The 18522-nt window shown below is 46.5% G+C and overlaps 1 protein-coding gene across 3 annotated transcripts in view; it reads right to left on the bottom strand.

Moving 5' to 3' along the window:
* The window catches only part of LOC147615626 (ubiquitin-like-specific protease 1C), a 63412-nt gene that overhangs the window by 18513 nt on the left and 26377 nt on the right, over positions 1-18522 (bottom strand). For all 3 annotated transcript variants that reach the window (XR_015262612.1, XM_086778149.1, XM_086778148.1), the window contains 5 exons: positions 1175-1226; positions 963-1058; positions 747-871; positions 609-641; positions 72-167 (listed from right to left, as the gene is read on the bottom strand). Coding sequence is in view for 2 of the 3 variants with exons in the window: in XM_086778149.1 (XP_086634275.1) it covers positions 72-167; positions 609-641; positions 747-871; positions 963-1058; positions 1175-1226 (402 nt within the window). In the remaining variant the exon portion in view is untranslated. The remainder of the gene's footprint in view (positions 1-71; positions 168-608; positions 642-746; positions 872-962; positions 1059-1174; positions 1227-18522) is intronic.

Genomic DNA, 18522 nt, shown 5'->3' with positions numbered 1-18522 from the left:
AAGACAACAGATGCATCAAATAAGATCATATCAAAGATTGACCCATCATCAAGTAATACACTATATCATACTTAATGTAAAAGTCAATAACTGTGTCATTGAGGAATTCTGATGGAGCAAGATGTTCAAGATCTGCATATCGAACCTCGACCGCTTCAGGATCACACCTGCAGGCATCCAAACATATATAAACTCTCTCTCTCTCTCAGACATCTTTTTATAGTGATGTGTATGATGCTTACCTTTGTTGCTGGAGTTTTCCTCCCAGATGTTATCCATTAGGAGCTCCTAGTACCGTACTTTTCCTCATAGTTGTTTCAGTTTCAGTTAGTTGTTAGTTGTTTTTAGCTTTTCTTACACAGACATTGTATCAGATCCACCAATTGTTGTAACCTTTTTGGTCTCATAGGTCATTTTGGCCTTCTGAAGACGTTAATATATCATTTCATTTCTGTCTCTCTCTCTCTCTCTGTGGTCGTGAATTCACAGGCCCTCCAAGTGGACCCCCAAACCAAAGCTTATCAATTTAACTTCTCAAATAAGCCTGAACAGAAACAGATGTTTCAAACAGGTGTAAAAATGTGTATTTGTGTGAGTAAGAGAACTACCTTGAAGGATAGAGAACTTTTGCACCTGCCCTCCTGGATTAATGCAAGCCACAAAAACCACCCAGTCAGAAATTATTAGTAGAAAAAGTAAACCAAGCACACAATAGCAAAAGCTATGTAAATCATCCCGCAACATACCTTTTCAAAGCGCTACGCAAACTTTTCCGTTTTGGCAGATTACCAGTACCAGAAGGTTGCCCAGCATAAGGAGCAACAACTCCCTTCATATAATCTTCATCATCAGAGAGTTCCAAGGCTGTGTCCTGGATGCATGAATTGCTACATAAATCCTGGTGCCAAAAAACTCATGCAAATATACATGAGTACAAAGTTTGTGTTATTTGGCCTACGTACAGGTGTATCACCAATAGCTCCGTGAGATCGTTTCATAACACCTGACCTCTTACTAGAGGTTAACCTAGGAGAGTCACAATGTTGTTCTCTCTGTAACTGCAAATACATAAAGGAGTTGCACAATACTGTGTAAAGAAAAACCAACAGCAGCAGAATGCACATTAGCGTATCAGGATATGCAAAACAGTAATGATGAGGTTCAGTGCACAAACCTTGCAATTGACTGGAGTAGCATCTCTGAGAGGAGATGAAAAGGGTTTTCCCCTGCAAAGCATAACGTTTTGTCAATGCATACTTTGACCTTACTATTATGTATCTGTCACTGATTTTACCACAAGAACTACTGAAAACTGCGAAAAAAAAAACCATTTTAAAGCTTGCACCCTCCACCTTTCCATGGTCCACCTACAGAGGTAGTGCATTGGACACAGAAACAGCTGATATGTAAATACTGGCAAAAACTCATGTGTAATGGTTGAATTCTCCTCCTCATGCATTTGTCCAGTGAGACCTCAATTTATGAGGGTGCCCGATGTGAGCCAGTATGGATGCAGAAAAGCAAACTTTACAGAGATTGGATGGCCACACTGCAGGCGATGCTATTGACTGAGCACCAAATCTGGCACCAGATAGAGCCCAGTAACCTGACTTGGCCAGGAAGCAACAAGATGTCACACATGAGCGGTGGACTGCAATCATGGGCCCTCGGCTGGACAAACGCAGGTCTTGAGCCAAGGTAGCTGCCAGTTTTGGGTCAGGGCAGCCAGGAAGGTCAACGGTAAGGCACAAGGAGGTAAAACAGAGAGCGATCTGCTGCAGCACAGAAAAACTCACAGATCAGTCCCCTTCCACAAAGTCTAACACAAACATCAAATCAGCCCAATGGGCAGCATGGAACAACCTTCCTGGGACAGCATTAGTCAAGTCAAAAGTGGAAATCTCTCCTTGAGGATTAATGCACAAATCAGGTCAGTTGTTTAGGGCAGATTTCCCCTATTATTTGTATATTCTCTTGCAGCCATAAAGTAAAATCACCAATCTCAATGGAGGCCCTTAAGTGGGTAGTTGGGACCCAATACCATGAACTGCACAAGCTCTCTATTCCTTCTATCCCCCTTTCTCTAACCTCTTCCAAACCAGTAATCATGCACACCTTAATCGCCATTAAGCGCTTTCATATAACATTGGTACCAATGCTTCGGCTTTCATCAAAGGCAGTGCTGAATTTTTTTCTCATGGATAGTTTATCGTGCTCTAGGCAAGAACCCATAGGAACCCACATGAAAACTGAATAAACACAAGCATACCAGAAAGGAAAAGATAACGGTTCTGCACAATACACCACACTAGGGGCCAGAAGATGAGCTGACCCCCGCGCCCCCCACGACCCCTCTCTCTTTATGATTAGATTACCAAAAAGGTGTATGCTTCAAATACAACTTTGCGGGTGCCACGGATTCTCCACTGGCTAGCACCTGTTTCTTCCAATATAATATGAAAACAAAACAAAACATATGCTGAATTTGATTCAATCCTCAGCACAAGAGAGCATTCCCAGCATAAGGCACATGTAGGACAACCATGGACAGCCCATAGCACCCCCATATCAGCCCGGGACAGCCTGTTAGAAGTCATCTCCTGTCTTTATCAGACACCAGGGCCTCTGTTGTGGGTGTGCCCGCCCTGTATAGGTGTTTTATCATTTTTCCTCACTCCCTGTATTTTTTCCCCATTTTTCCCATTTTTTCCATGATGTGGGTGGCTGCCCCCACAGGCTGGCAGGAGCCTCTGATGCTGGCCGACTGCACTCATGTGTACCAAGAGCTGGCCGACTTCATCGGGAGGGGTCGTGGTATTTTTCTCTGCTGGCCGACTGGATGTGCCCAGTCGTGAGGGCCACTAGTGCTGGCCGACTACATGATGGGGCCATATAAATAGAGGGAATAATGGGAATTATTATAAGCAAATTCCACGAGTGGCAAATAATCTTCCCATGATGCCAAACGGGATTGAATGTAATGTCGAATCATTTCTTCCAAAATCTGATTGACTCTTTCAGTCTGTCCATCTGTTTGAGGATGATAGGCTGAACTGAACAACAAATTCGTTCCAAGAGATTTGAACAAAGACGTCCAAAAATGTCCAGTGAACTTTGGATCTCTGTCAGAGATCATGGTCTTCGGCAAACCATGCAATTTGAAGACATGTTGTACGAACAATGACGCCACATCTGGGGCTGAAGCAACTTTCTTGCAAGGAATGAAATGCGTCATTTTGGAAAATCGATCAACCACCACAAGAATTTGAGCATTGCCTTTGGATGAACGAGACAAAGTGGTAATAAAATCCATACTGATACTTTCCCATCTCTCATTGGAAACTAGCAATGGTTGAAGTAACCCTTGAGGAAGTTGTCAAGAGACTTTCATTATCTGACACGAATGACAAGCTTTGACAAATTTGATAACATCTTGCTGCATCTGAGGCCAGAAGTATATAGCAGACAAAAGCCGAGCAGCATAAGGAACTTCATGATGCTCTTGAATGAGAATCTTCCGCAATGAAGTATTGTGAGGCAATCAAATGCGATCAGAAAAGAACAGCAACTCATCTATGATGGTGTAGGCTGCAAACATGTTCATTTCTACAGGACTGGGATTAGAAGATTTGAGAGCACGGAACGCATCTCCAAAATCTCTATCAGTCAAATACTCATTTTTGAAACAAGCAGGGATTTCCATTTGCACATCTGTGATGGCAAAATTAGTGGCTCGAGACATGCGGCTCAAAGCATCTGCAACCACATTTTGAAGACCAGGAACATACTGGATAGTCATGTGGAAATTAGCCAAGAATTCAACCCATCGGCCTTGTCGAGAGTTCATAACACGCTGAGTGAAAATGTACGTCAAAGATTGATGATATGTACGTACAACTGAATCTGCTCCAAGAAGAAGATGTCTCCAAGTCCGATAAGCATGCACGATTGTCAAAAACTCCTTATCATACACAAGATACTTGCTTTGAATGGCTGAAAACTTCCTGCTGTCAAAAGCAATGACACAATCATTCTGCATCAAAACTCCACCAGAACCACGATCTGAGGCATCTGTCATTACATCAAAGGGCTGGGTGGGATCTGCAATGGCCAAGACCGGGGTTGTCGTCAAGGCATGCTTGAGATAATTGAAGGATTGCTCAGCTTCAGAAGACCACTGAAGTTTGTCCAGCTTTGTCAATTCTGTCAAAGGGGCAGCAATCTCTGAAAACCTATGCACCTTGCTGTGATAAAAGTTAGCAAGTCCCAAGAAAGATCGAACGTCTGAAATGGTGAGAGGCAAAGGCCAATCCACAATCCCCTGAATCTTCTTAGGATCTACTGCCGCCTGAATCTTCTTAGGATCTACTGCAATCCCATTAGCAGAAATGATGTGACCAAGATATTCCACATGGTTCTTGAAAAATTCGCTCTTCTTCTTGTTGATGTACAGCACATTGTTGCGGAGTACTTCAAAGACAATCTGTAAATGCTCTTTGTGATCGACCATAGATCGGCTAAAAACCAAAATATCATCGAGATAAACGATCACAAACTTGTCCAAGTACGGCTCAAAATTTTCATTCATCAGGGCATAGTCACAGGGGACGGAAGGGACAGACTGTTGGAACGGAGGGACGCCGGGTCGGGACGGTTCAGCAACGGGGACGACAGGGGACGGTCGGACGTCCCCCTGGAGGCGTCCCTCACAAGGGACGGTGAAGGGGACGGCAGTAGGAACGGGGACGGCTGTGGGGGACGGTGTCATGTGCATCACAGATGCCATGGACATTTCCAGGGCTAGATCCAGAAGAGGCAAGCAGATAAAGACTAAGAACCCATAGAAGATGGACATGGAGCAGGGTTTGGACCATAGCATGGATCAGAAGGCTGTCGGCTGCAAGGAGGCTGACATCAGCATGACCAAGGGGCTGTCGGCTGCAGGACTGAAGGTGCTGGCAGCAGGCGCATCCAGAAGACACAGTCGGCAGCATTTAAATTGATTTTATGACTTAATAACTGGCCGACCAGCAGTCGGCCAGTTCCCCACAAGCTCCAAGGCCTATAAAAGGGCACCTTTGCTCTATGTTGTATTGATTCCACCCACTAGGGGTGTGAGTCAATAGGAGGTCCCATAGGGGACAGAATTTAGGGTTAGGAACCTTTTTATGAAGGCAGCCCATGGCTGTACAGATATGTACCTTTTTGTACCATGATATATACTGAAATTCCAGCACTTCTTACTCTCTCTCTCTCTACTCTCTCTCTACCTGCGTTTTTGCATCAGATGGTGCATTTTCGCATCAGAAGGTCTTCAAGAGTGTTTAGGGGTGAAAGAAGACTACCCAGAGCTTCCGCGCGTTACATTGGTATCAGAGCATCAGGCTCAGCAAAGCTAAACATTGATTCAGTCCCATATGATGGTGTACAATTCCAAGGTATAGGAAAGTACACGGATTCGAAGCCCAAGGCGGGAACACAGATCGGGAAGAACTCCCAGGAGGTTTGTTGGTGGTGTTCCACAGTGCCAGATGGGGATGGCAGTTCCCTGAGCCAGATAGGTTCTAAGGGAACGGTCCCAAGGGAGGTTGATCCTCCAAGGGTGATGTGAGAGTGCCAGACTCAGTTCCAGGAACGAAGACCAAGACGGTGTTCAGAGCCAGGGCAGGAATGGATTGTGGACTAGAGGAAGACCAGATGCATAGATCTTCATCAGAGACAGAGTGGTTTGGAGAACAGACCGGATTTTCAGAGAAAAAGGTTTGCCAGGGATGGAAGATGACAGAGGGACTTCGGGACAGGATTGGGATGATGACAGTCATCCAAGAGCAGGTTGGATTCCCGTCATCAAGTTTAGCAGAGGGGGATGTCATGTGCATCACAGATGCCATGGACATTTCCAGGGCTAGATCCAGAAGAGGCAAGCAGATAAAGACTAAGAACCCATAGAAGATGGACATGGAGCAGGGTTTGGACCATAGCATGGATCAGAAGGCTGTCGGCTGCAAGGAGGCTGACATCAGCATGACCAAGGGGCTGTCGGCTGCAGGACTGAAGGTGCTGGCAGCAGGCGCATCCAGAAGACACAGTCGGCAGCATTTAAATTGATTTTATGACTTAATAACTAGCCGACCAGCAGTCGGCCAGTTCCCCACAAGCTCCAAGGCCTATAAAAGGGCACCTTTGCTCTATGTTGTATTGATTCCACCCACTAGGGGTGTGAGTCAATAGGAGGTCCCATAGGGGACAGAATTTAGGGTTAGGAACCTTTTTATGAAGGCAGCCCATGGCTGTACAGATATGTACCTTTTTGTACCATGATATATACTGAAATTCCAGCACTTCTTACTCTCTCTCTCTCTCTACTCTCTCTCTACCTGCGTTTTTGCATCAGATGGTGCGTTTTCGCATCAGAAGGTCTTCAAGAGTGTTTAGGGCTGAAAGAAGACTACCCAGAGCTTCCGCGCGTTACAGACGGGGACGGCTGGGAGTCGTTGCGCACAGTCAGACTGGTTTTTTTTGGCCGTTTCTAGCTGTTTGCCTTGGCCGTTTCTAGCCATTTGGCGAGGCCTTGAGCCTTTGAGGCTTGGGCCTTGGCCCTTGGCCCTTGGCTCTCTCTTGCCTTGAGGCTTGAGCCTTGGGGCGTTGGGCCTTGGCCCTTGAGGCTTAGTCTTCCAACTTCCAAGCCTCTAGGCCTCTAGGTTCTCTTGTAGGCATATGCTCACTTATGGTAGTGCTATGTGTGAACAGGGCTTAACCAAGGGCACTTTTTCCCATGTGGTTTTTCCCCTTGAACATCAAGTGTGAAAGGACACTCTAACATAATATATTTTGTACTTCTATATTATATGGATGTGGCACACATGCAAGAGTTGACTTGCATTTTGTGGATACCACACTTTTGGCTCTCTCTCTCTCTCTCTCTCTCTCTCTCTCTCTCTCTCTCTCTCTCTCTCTCTCTCTTCTGTGTGTGAGCTATTCTACCCTGCACCTAACCCTAACGTGCAGGTTTGTGTGTGTGAGTGTGTGAGTCCAACACCCAACAATTGGTATCAGAGCTGAGAGCTGGCCCTGAAATTCTGCTGTTGGAAGAAAGCCTGCGAAATTCCGTCGACGCTGTGTTTTTCCGTCGCCGTCCCTCCGTGGATTCCGTCCGACGTTTCCGTCGCTGCTCCACCGTCCGGCCACCAGAAACGGGCGGCACTAGTGGGGAGCCCACCGCCACCGCCCAGCTTGCGGGCGGCACCGCCCTCTACAGCCAGCGGCGACATCCCTCCCGGAGCACCTCCACTCGTCAGCGCTCCCATCCGGCCGTCCAGAGCCAAGTCGGTATTCTGTTCCGTTCCGCCTGACATCCGCTGTAGCTGCTCCAACCCGTTGCACCCAATCCGTTCCGTCCGACCAGACTGCCATCCTGTTCGGGTCGCCGTCGACTCACGACTGTCGTCGCCTGTTCGGGTCGCCGTCGACTCACGACTGCAGCTACGCATGATTGTGCTCGTCTGACTGGCCCGACATCAGCGCCCAGCGCCTGCCTTTGCCTTCGCTTACCTGAGCGCCCGACACCTGCCGACACTATCCAGCGCCGTGCACAACTCTAGTCCGCCGAGTCCTGCTGCAGCTACTAGCGCTTGCTCTCCGCCTCGGGCAGCTCGTCGGCGCACCTCAGCCTGCCCACCTCGACACCTGCAGCTCCTCGACACTCTGCACGCCTCCATCTGGCTGCCAGTACTGCCCACACATGCAGGTACCTTTGTTTCAGCAAACAGATAAATTAAACAAAGTAAACAAAATAAGCTTTACAGGCACTCCGCTCCAGATTCGACAAATTTTGGGGGTTTGCCTGGAAAATTTAAAAGCTTGCAGGTGGTACATTTGGGGGTTTTCAAAATTGAGGTCAAAATCAGCAAATTGAGCCTCTTTTAGTTGCAAAAAATTGGGGCTTTTGTAAAAATTGGCCAAAAGATGCACATTGAAGCAATTGGAGTGCATAAAAATTGGGGATTTTCTGATTGGAGCATGTAATTGGGCATTACAGCTGCGATTTGTCGCGTATGTATACACATTGTGTGTAATTGGACAATTTGGTGCAAGTTTACACTTGCTTTGGTTTGCAGGCATACATTTGCACAGGACGTTTGGTTGCCTGGCAGTGCACATTGGTGCTAGGTTTGCTTGCAGGTATATTTTGTTGATATGGCACAGAATGCTACAGATGTATTTGGTGTACTCACCCAGGAGGACAAGCTGGATGGATCTAACTACTCCCTCTGGAGTTTCATGATCCGTAATTTGCTGGTAGCCAAAGGGCTTTGGGGCATCGTGTGTGGTGATGACACACCCCCAGCCACGCCTCAAAGGGGAGGTGCTCAAAGAGCTCTTGATGTAGAACCTGCTCCTACACAAGAGCAAAAGAGATGGGACTCTAGAGATGCACACACCATGTCATTGATAGCCCTTTCAGTGAAAAGGACTATTATTCCGCACATTCGTTCTTGCAAGACATCGAAGCTTGAATGGGACACATTGGAAGCAATGTATCACGTACGCAACGAGGCAAGAGTTGCCTACTTGAAGAGGCAATTGGATCTTCTTTCTATGGATGAGGGTGACTCCATGGCAGATCATCTCAACAAAGTGAAAGATTTGCAGGAACAATTGCTCAACATTGATGAGGTTATCCCAGACAGACAGATGGTCACCAACACTCTTCATTCTTTACCACCTTCCTACTTGGGCTTTCACACCTCTCTCAACCTCTCAATGACAGGAGAGGCGGTGCTGATCCCGTCACTTTTGAAGAGCTCGTGGGTTTACCCTTGCAGGAAGAGCAAACAAGAGCAAACTTATCGAGCAACCGTAGTGGAGACAAGGCATTTACAACCAAGGATAAGGGTAAAGCAAAGAGCTTTAGGCATGGGGGACAACAGTCTAGCAAGGCTAGTCATGGACAACCCTCTTCTGGTGGTGAAAAGTCTGACAAAGGAGATGCAAACAAGCCCAAAAAGAAGGGCAAATGTCACTACTGCCATAAGCCTGGACACTACATCAGTGAATGTAGGAAGCAGATTGCAAAAGAGAAAAGAAAAGAAGCAGGCAATGCAGTAGCAGACTCTTCTGATGACAAAGCACAACAATCAGCTAATGTAATCCACGAAGAGTACACTTTTTTGGTCACATGCACTAGTGACACACCAAGTGCTTCAGACCCTGATATGTCTTGCATTGCATCTAATAGACAGAATGCATCATGGTATTTTGATAGTGGTGCTTCGAGCCACATCACTTCATGCAAAGATGTATTTCAGCACTTGGTTTATGCTTCAAATGGCCGCACTGTATCATGTGCAAATCATACCACATATCCACTAAAGGGAATTGGTAATGTCATACTTATTGCAGCCAATGGTGCCAATATATGTATGTAAAATGTATTGTATGTTCCAGGGATAAAGAAAAATCTGCTCTCCGTCTCAGCCATAAACGATCAAGGTTTAAAGGTTGAATTTGAAGACGGGAAGTGTTTGGTAAAAGACCCATCAAAGAGTTATGAAATAGTCACTTCTGGAACACAATACAAAGGCTTGTATAAGCTGGACAGCTATGACAAGCGCACTTATGATGCAAATACAGTGGCTGCCCACACTCCTGCTATGCATGATGCAGAGCTATGGCATGCTCATTTTGGGCATGTAAATTTTCAGAGTTTGATGCTTTTGCAGAAGCATCATATGGTTGATAATATGCCGCCTGTTGAGTCTCCACCAAGACATGTATGTGAGGGGTGTATTTTGGGAAAGATGCAACGAAAATCATTCCCCAAAGATGGAACTGTTAGAGCTGAAAGTAAATTACAGCTCATACATAGTGATGTATGTGGTCCAATGCGGACACCATCCATAGGGGGGCATCTTTACTTCGTCACATTCATTGATGACTACTCCAGGTTTGCTTGGGCTTACCCTTTGAAAGCGAAAGCAGATGTGTTTACATGCTTTCGACACTTTGTAGCAATGGCTGAAAATATGTATGGATGTAAAGTCCAAACACTCCACTCAGATAGAGGTGGAGAATACATGTCAAATGCATTCAAGGATTATATGCTTCAAAAGGGCATCAAACACCAATGTACTGTGCCTTATACACCGCAGCAGAATGGTGTAGCTGAAAGGAAAAATAGATCTCTCATGGAGATGGCAAGATGCATGGTGAAAGCACAAAAGTTGCCTCACAAATTTTGGATGGAAGCTATAATGTGTGCAACTCATGTGTTGAACAGGTGTCCAACAAAAGCTTTGAAAACCATAACACCATTTGAGGCTTGGTATAGCCGAGAGCCAACAGTGGATTATATGCGTACATTTGGGTGTTTGGCATATGCACATGTGCCAGAACAACTCCGAACAAAGCTAGATGACAAAGCAATTAAATGCATTTTTGTGGGCTACAGCAATGAAAGCAAAGGATACCGTCTTTATAATCCAACTACACGAAGGATTTTTGTCAGTAGAGATGTGGTATTTGCTGAAAATTCAGAACAGCCCATGTACAGCTTGTATAAAAGCAATGATACAAGCATACAGGACATGTTTGATGGACTTTTACCCTTGCAATTAGGGGGGATTCAGATCAGCCAGTCCCTACACAAGAAACTCATGTAGAACATGTGGAACAGCCAGCCATTCAGCTCCCTTCTATGGAAGAAGTGGATGATCTTGTAAGGGAAGAGCAAACAGCCATAGACACAGCCAAGTCAGTGCCAAGATGGTTGCTGAAAACTTTGCAAGAAAGCAAACTTGCAGCTCCACTCACAGGTAGAACAAGGACTAGTTCCAACCATGCTTTGAATATACATCGTGGGGAGTCTGCATTAGCAATGGATGGTCTCTTTGATTCAGAAGAGCCTTCTTCTTATGAAGAAGCACATGAGAATGAGCATTGGTTGCAAGCTATGCAAGCTGAAATTTCTTCTATCATGAAGAACAATACATGGGATCTTGTGGAATTGCCTAAAGGCAAGCATGTCATTGGAACAAAGTGGGTGTACAAAGTCAAAAGAAAGTCTGATGGTACTATTGACAGGTACAAAGCAAGACTTGTGGCTAAAGGCTACTCCCAGAAAAAGGGAATAGATTATGAAGAGACTCTCTCCAACAACTCTTGAAGTCTGCTCTTCTCCTCTTAGTGGCCAATTGATTGGTCGGGGGCTTCACTGCTATAATTAAAGAATCAAGCCAAACTTAGAGGTAAGACTAATTTTTATGGTTTTTTCAATTATCTCAATGACTTTCTTCTTCTCAACCCCTCTCAAGCTTAAGAAACTTTCAAAAAGATAGCTTTCGCTATAATTCTTAATGTCTAATTAGAATTAAGTTGATCTTTATGTTTAATTGTAATGCTTTCCTTAAGTAAATCTCTCTCTTAAGAAAAGTAGTCATCTTTATGGCTAAATCTTTAGCAAAAGAATGTTTCTCAATGATAATCTCTTATTTCAAAACTAAACTCTAGGCTTGATGAGCTAGAGATTAAGAATTGATATTTTCATGATTTAATAAGATCAGTGATTGCATTGGCTGTCCATAAACGATGGAAAGTGCATCAATTGGACATCAAAACTGCATTCTTAAATGGGGATTTACAAGAGAAAGTATATGTAAATCAGCCCATTGGTTTTGTAGTTCCTAGTGAGGAACATAAAGTATGCAGGTTACACAAAGCATTGTATGGGTTAAAAGAAGCTCCAAGAGCTTGGTATGATAAGATACATGCTCATCAATTGGACATCAAATCTGCATTCTTAAATGGGGATTTACAGGAGGAAGTATATGTAAATCAGCCCATTGGTTTTGTAGTTCCTAGAGAGGAACATAAAGTATGCAGGTTACACAAAGCATTGTATGGGTTAAAACAAGCTCCAAGAGCTTGGTATGATAAGATACATGCTCATCTAACCAGCCAAGGTTATGAGAATAGTCCAGCTGAAAGCACATTGTATGTGAAGAAAACCGATGCCAATATTCTCATAGTCATCTTGTATGTAGATGACATGCTCACTACAGGTACTAGCAAAGCACAAATTTCAGATTTCAAAGCTGATTTGAAAGCTGAATTTGATATGTCAGATTTGGGGCCTTTACACTACTATCTCGGCATACAGTTTATGCATACAGATGATGGCATTGTTATGCAGCAAACTAAGTACATAAAAAGTTTGCTAAAAAGGTTTCACATGGATGAATGTAAGCCCATTTCTACTCCGGTAGAACCAGGTGTACGGCTTACTATGCATGATATTGGAGAACCTTTTGAGGCCGGCATTTACAGCCAGGCAGTGGGATGCCTCATTTACTTGTGTAACACGAGGCCAGACATATCTTTTGGGGTGTCTTTGTTAAGCAAATTCATGCACAACCTAGGCACAAAGCATTGGCAAGCAGTCAAACGCATTTTTCGATATCTTAAGGGTACCCTGGATCTTGGTTTGTTCTATCCTAGGGGGGGCAGCATGCAGCTTTATGCATACAGTGATTCAGATTGGGCTGGAGATTATGATACCAGGCAATCCACCAGTGGGAATTGTTTTTTTCTTGGCAGTTCATGCATATCTTGGTTGAGTAAAAAGCAACCCACTATTGCTACATCTACTTGTGAGGCTGAGTACAGGGCAGTCTTTACAGCTACAGTAGATTAGGTATGGTTGAGGAGACTATTGGCCGATCTTCGTGAGTGTCAGAGCAGACACCCACCACCATTCTCACTGATAGCCAGAGTGCTATGGCCGTGGCACGAAATCCAATATTTCATGCACGTACCAAGCACATTGAGGTTCATTATCACTATGTCAGAGAGAGGCTACATGCAGGGGAGATCAGTTTATCTTATTGCCCTACACAGGATAATGTTGCACATCTATTCACAAAGGCTTTACCTCGAGAAAAGTTTGAAGCTTTCCGCAAAGCTTTGGGCTTACTCTCATCCAAAGAGTGATCTGCTACCTTGTACAGGTTCACACTTCCACTACAGGGGGGATTTGTAGGCATATGCTCACTTATGGTAGTGCTATGTGTGAACAGGGCTTAACCAAGGGCACTTTTTCCCATGTGGTTTTTCCCCTTGGACATCAAGTGTGAAAGGACTTCTATATTATATGGATGTGGCACACATGCAAGAGTTGACTTGCATTTTGTGGATACCACACTTTTGTCTCTCTCTCTCTCTCTCTCTCTGTCTCTCTCTCTCTCTCTCTCTCTCTCTCTCTCTCTCTCTCTCATTTCTGTGTGTGAGCTATTCTACCCTGCACCTAACCCTAATGTGCAGGTTTGTGTGTGTGAGTGTGTGAGTCCAACACCCAACATCTCTCTCTCTCTCTCTCTCTCTCTCTCTCTCTCTCTCTCTCTCTCTCTCTCTCTCACAGAGATACACATAGCAGTATGGAACTGTAATGGTTCACTATGGGTGCAGCCTGGACGACTGGAGCATGTTATGGTGGGGAGAGACATCATACTTCTGACAGAGACACATCAGAGCCTAGAGAGAGGGCTACCTCGAGTAGAGGGATTCCAGTGGGAGTCAGCATACAGGAGGACCACACGCCAGGGTACCTCGAGAGGGTCGGGGGGAGTAGCAGTCCTATTCAGACGGGAGCTACAGGGGAGACTGAGAGTGGTAGCACAGGATCCAGAGGCCAGATACATGTGGATCAGCTTACAGCTCTCACAGGACAGGGTTATATACATAGCTCTATGTTACTTTTCTCCATCAGGATCCTCCTATGTCATTACAGAGGACATGCCACAGGAGGAGGAGACAGGAGCCTCGCCATACACTTGTCTGTCAGAGGAGATTATGCATTATTCTACACTAGGGGAAGTATTTCTTACGGGCGATTTCAATGCCCACACACAGAGCAGACAGTGTGAGGTGTATGACTATGATGACATGGAGATCCTCCACCCTGTGGATCCAGAGGAGATAGGGGCTAGTCGGGCATCAGAGGACACTGGACCAGACAGAGGACATTATGGGGACCACTTACTAGAGTTGGGAGCCAGGCATCGTCTCGTTATTTATAACGGGATGCTACAGTGGCCGGGATCAGGAGGGCTGACATGCTTCCCACATGGGGGTCATACACGGACCGGAGGCACGGTGGTAGACTACATTATGGGGTCTTTGGAGGCATCACAGCTTGTCACCTCATTCTCCATTCCACCTCGTCCTATTGGGGCAGATCATCATTACTTGGCATTTTCACTAGCCGGATCACCAGTATCACCAGCCCCCCACATACCGACGCCACACACTACCATCTACTTCACACATGACATGGCAGACATATACACTGGCAGAGTAGAGGATGGGCTCCTACTCATGGATCCCCTGGCATCTATGGATACCATTACAGCCCAGCTCGCATCACTCCTACACACGGCTGCATTACAGAGCTTCCCACATCGTGTACACTCAGGAGAGCCTGCGAGACCTGGGAATGCCCCAGAACAGATGGTATGATGACGAATGCAGAGCCCTATACTCACGGCTCCGCATACAGAGAGCCTTGGGAGCCATCACAGAGCAGGAGTCGAGGAGAGAGATGAGGAGACTTACTCGCCGCAAAAGGCGGGCCTTCGCAGAGATATAGGAGGTAGAGATCTTTCATTTCTTCATGAGTAGAGATAGCCCTGTCTCATGGCGGCACTTCAGAGAGCCCCGGACCCCGACACCTATTGCAGACCCACAGACATGGCACACATATGCAGAGGATCTATACCATGCCCCACAGCAGCCACCTATACCTCAGCCACAGGAGCCTCGACCTACCACAGCTAGCTTCTTTACCCACTCGATGGTACAGGAAGCTATCCGCCGCCTGCAGCATGGACGGGCCGCCGACCATATGGGCCTGCAGGGTGAGCATCTCATATATGCAGTAGATTCTTAGCTCCTTTTCTTGCACACCTGTTTAACAGGGCACTAGCAGAGGGTTTGCCTGCGGAGTGGACGATGCACACCATTGTGCCGATTCACAAAACAGGGGATACGCTCGATCCGAGCAACTACACGACGGTTATGGTTGGCCACGTGCTGGCCAAACTCTATGGTGCAGTGCTGGAGCAAGAGCTTAGCTTATATGCTGAGCGAGCAGGTTTACACTCATCAGGGCAGGCAGGCTTCAGGAGAGCTTTCTCTACCACTGACCATGTATTCACTTTGAGATGTATGATTGATCAGGCCAGAGTGAGGAAGAGAAAGCTCTATTGCTGCTTTGTGGATTTTCGCAAGGCATTTGACACAGTACCACGAGAGAGGCTCTTTCAGCGCCTGCAGTCTCTTGGCATACCAGCAGATATGACATGGGGCATCTATGCATTATATGAGCAGGTTTTTGGGCGAGTCAGATGTCCAGGAGGATTGTCCGAGACTATTGCTAGCACCATTGGTGTGAAGCAAGGATGCCCACTTTCCCCCACGCTATTTGGGTTATACATTGATGAGGTGGCTGACTTCATTACACGGGGAGGCGGAGATGGAGTTGATTTAGCAGGTACCTCAGTACATATTATGCTCTATGCTGATGATATTGTATTAGTGTTTGAGTCCCCAGGTGGTCTACAGCAGCACCTACATGCACTCGATGATTTCTGCACACAAAGGGGTCTTACTGTGAACCTTGGGAAAACCAAGGTTATGGTCTTTCATACATCGAGACAGGGCAGGAGTCAGCTGACATTCACTCTCGCAGGATGCCAGGTGGAGGTGGTGACATCATACGTGTACCTAGGGGTTACCTTCTCTGCAGCAGCCACACGCTTTACCATGGGTTCAGCAGCCAGAGCTAGATTGACACGGGGCTATGCAGCATTGGCTATGCTAGAGAGACAGTGCCACCAGGTGCATTTTCAGGAGCCCCGGACGAAGGGGTGACTATTTGACACATTAGTCACACCGGCATTGATGTATGGAGCAGCAGTATGGGCGCCAGGCCTTGCTACCCATTGGTGGACACAGATAGAGAGACCACAGGCCCTCATGATGGCACGCATGATACGCAACAAACCGTCAGTACCTCATGACATTATCCGAGTAGAGTTTGCTGCGCCTCCTATGATGGTAGAGGCCATATTTCAGACTATATGCCTGCTAGACAGATTCAGAGAGATGCCACACGACAAATTATCATACAGAGCTTTTCACGCATCTAGACAGTTGGCTGAGGCAGGAGACAGAGGATCATGGTATGCACAGGTCACACATTGGTTCTCACAGCATGGCCTAGACATGGATCATCCACCACCATTCCAGTATGACAGGGATGCACCACATATCCGTCTCTCTCATAGTGAGAGGAACAGAGTATTGAGACAAGATCTATGGTAGCTCTATACACGAGAGACATGGATATCGCCTCACAGCCTCTTCCACCGAAGATGCTATACTACAGAGATCACTTCATGAGTATCACTGATGATGGATTTATAGAGAGGCCTAGATACATGGAGGGCTTTTTACCACACGGCTCCCGAGTGGCTATTGGTAAGCTCAGAGTTTCATCACACCGATTGGAGATTGAGACTGGCAGAGCAGCACGGGTGCCCCAAGAGGAGAGGGTATGCAGATTGTGCAGAGAGGAGGTGGAGAGTGAGGAGCATTATGTATGCAGATGCAGAGCATATACAGCCATCAGAGAGAGATATCCCATTTTATTCAGAGAGCCACATTCCCTACGCCAGATCTTTGAGGCAGCAGACCAGCGCATACTAGGGAGATACATTCTAGACATACAGCGCCACAGAGAGACATTATTACAGGCTCAGACAGCTCCAGCGGGAGGGCGACAGACACAGATTACTACATTTTTTCAGAGATCCATACCCCTCCCGATGTCACCAATTGGCCGACCATTTGGTCCATCTCCAGTTTTTGCGTCTCGTTCACTTGAGGCCAGGCCGGTGTCTCATGTGAAGAGGCCAGTATTTTGCTGACATGGACGGGAGCCAGACTGGTGCCACCCGTGTGTTACCAGGATGGTGTCGTATGGACGAGAGCCAGACTCGTGCCACCCGTGTATGACCTGGACTGTGTTCGACCCATGGGATTGTCACGCCATGGAAGAGCCAGTATTCGTGCCGTGTTTTGCCTATGGGACTGTCACACCATAGGGAGACTCGTGCCTGGAACTGTGTCTTACCTATGGGACTGTCACTCCATAGGAAGACCAGGTTTTTATGTTTTTATGTCGTGCCAGTTTTGTGCCGACAGATATTTTGTACTTGTTCCATGAACGGGAGATATGTCCATGTTACTATTTGCACATGCACACATGATTTGCATGCTTGAAACTGTTTTCGCATGACATGTATTTGTGTGTTTGCCTGCTTGACGTGTTACTGAGCGGGGACGCCTGCCAGTGAGTCGTGAAGTCTGCTCTGTATTCTGACGAGTTTTGGTGCATGTGAACAGGTGGTAAGTATGTTGCACATGTTGTTTTTATTATTTTATCTCTAACCTCTTATTTTATAAGGTTAGGTGTTCACATTTATTTAAAAGTGGGCACCCCCTTTGGGCACCCACTTAGGGGCCAAGGTGGGGAGCCCCACTTTTAAGTGTGTGGGGGTGGGCATGGTCACCTACCCACACTAGTCCCCCCCACATGCATGCGTGGAAATCTCTAGTTGTAACTTCACTTTAATTTTATTAAAAAAAGGGGGCTCCATCAAGCGTAGACACCCATCGCTTCCATCCTTCAAGCGTATTCACCAACCTGCGCCTTCTCTCTCCCAGGCGACTGTTTCCCCTGAACTTCTGGCTGCAACCAAACATGCTCCCAGGCGGCTGCTGCTGAATTTTTATGTGCCTCTGCTCCTACAGCAACCAAGCTGCTCGCTGCGTTTCTGAATAACCAGGCGCATGCTTTTACCTCTCCTGCTCACGCGGCTGCCATCTCCCACTGTACTGCTGCGCAGACTCTCTTCCAGGCAGCTGCATACTTCACTGGCTACGCTGCCTTGATCCCCCTACAGGCGGATGTGAGCTATCTTCAACAGGCGCTGCAACATCAGCAGGCTGCGCCTGTTCTTCAGCTGATTATCCCCCTACAGGCGGCTGTGCAGGTTGAAGACAGGTGCCTGTACACAGCAGCCAGGCGCCCCCTATGCTTTAGGCGGCTGTTTTCTTGTTTCTCTCAGGTGGCTGCACTACAAACCAAGCTCTGCAGCCAGGTTGTTGTCCATCATCAGCATGCTATGCTTCAGTAGGCTACTGTCCACAGTTCGGTAGCTGTGTTCCTACGGTGGCTACACCCTCTACAGAGGAAGTTCTTTCTCAATCTCCTTGACAGGCTACTGTGACTCGGTGTGTCACTCAAGTAACTGCACACAAATACCACGGGTATTGGTCCTCCACATGCCATCTTCAAGTAAGTGAATTTCAGATTTCAGTAAAGTATTTTATGTTTAAATCTGATAAGGGATTCATCCCTCTACGGCCACACCCGTTCGGTGCCGGGTTGTCCAAGCTATATTG

Source organism: Cibotium barometz, chromosome 39, assembly GCF_041138505.1.
Source record: "Cibotium barometz isolate CiBa-2024 chromosome 39, ASM4113850v1, whole genome shotgun sequence".
Lineage (NCBI taxonomy): Eukaryota > Viridiplantae > Streptophyta > Polypodiopsida > Cyatheales > Cibotiaceae > Cibotium > Cibotium barometz.
The sequence above is the reverse complement of the archived record's forward strand: the minus strand, read 5'-3'. Positions and strand labels throughout refer to the sequence as shown.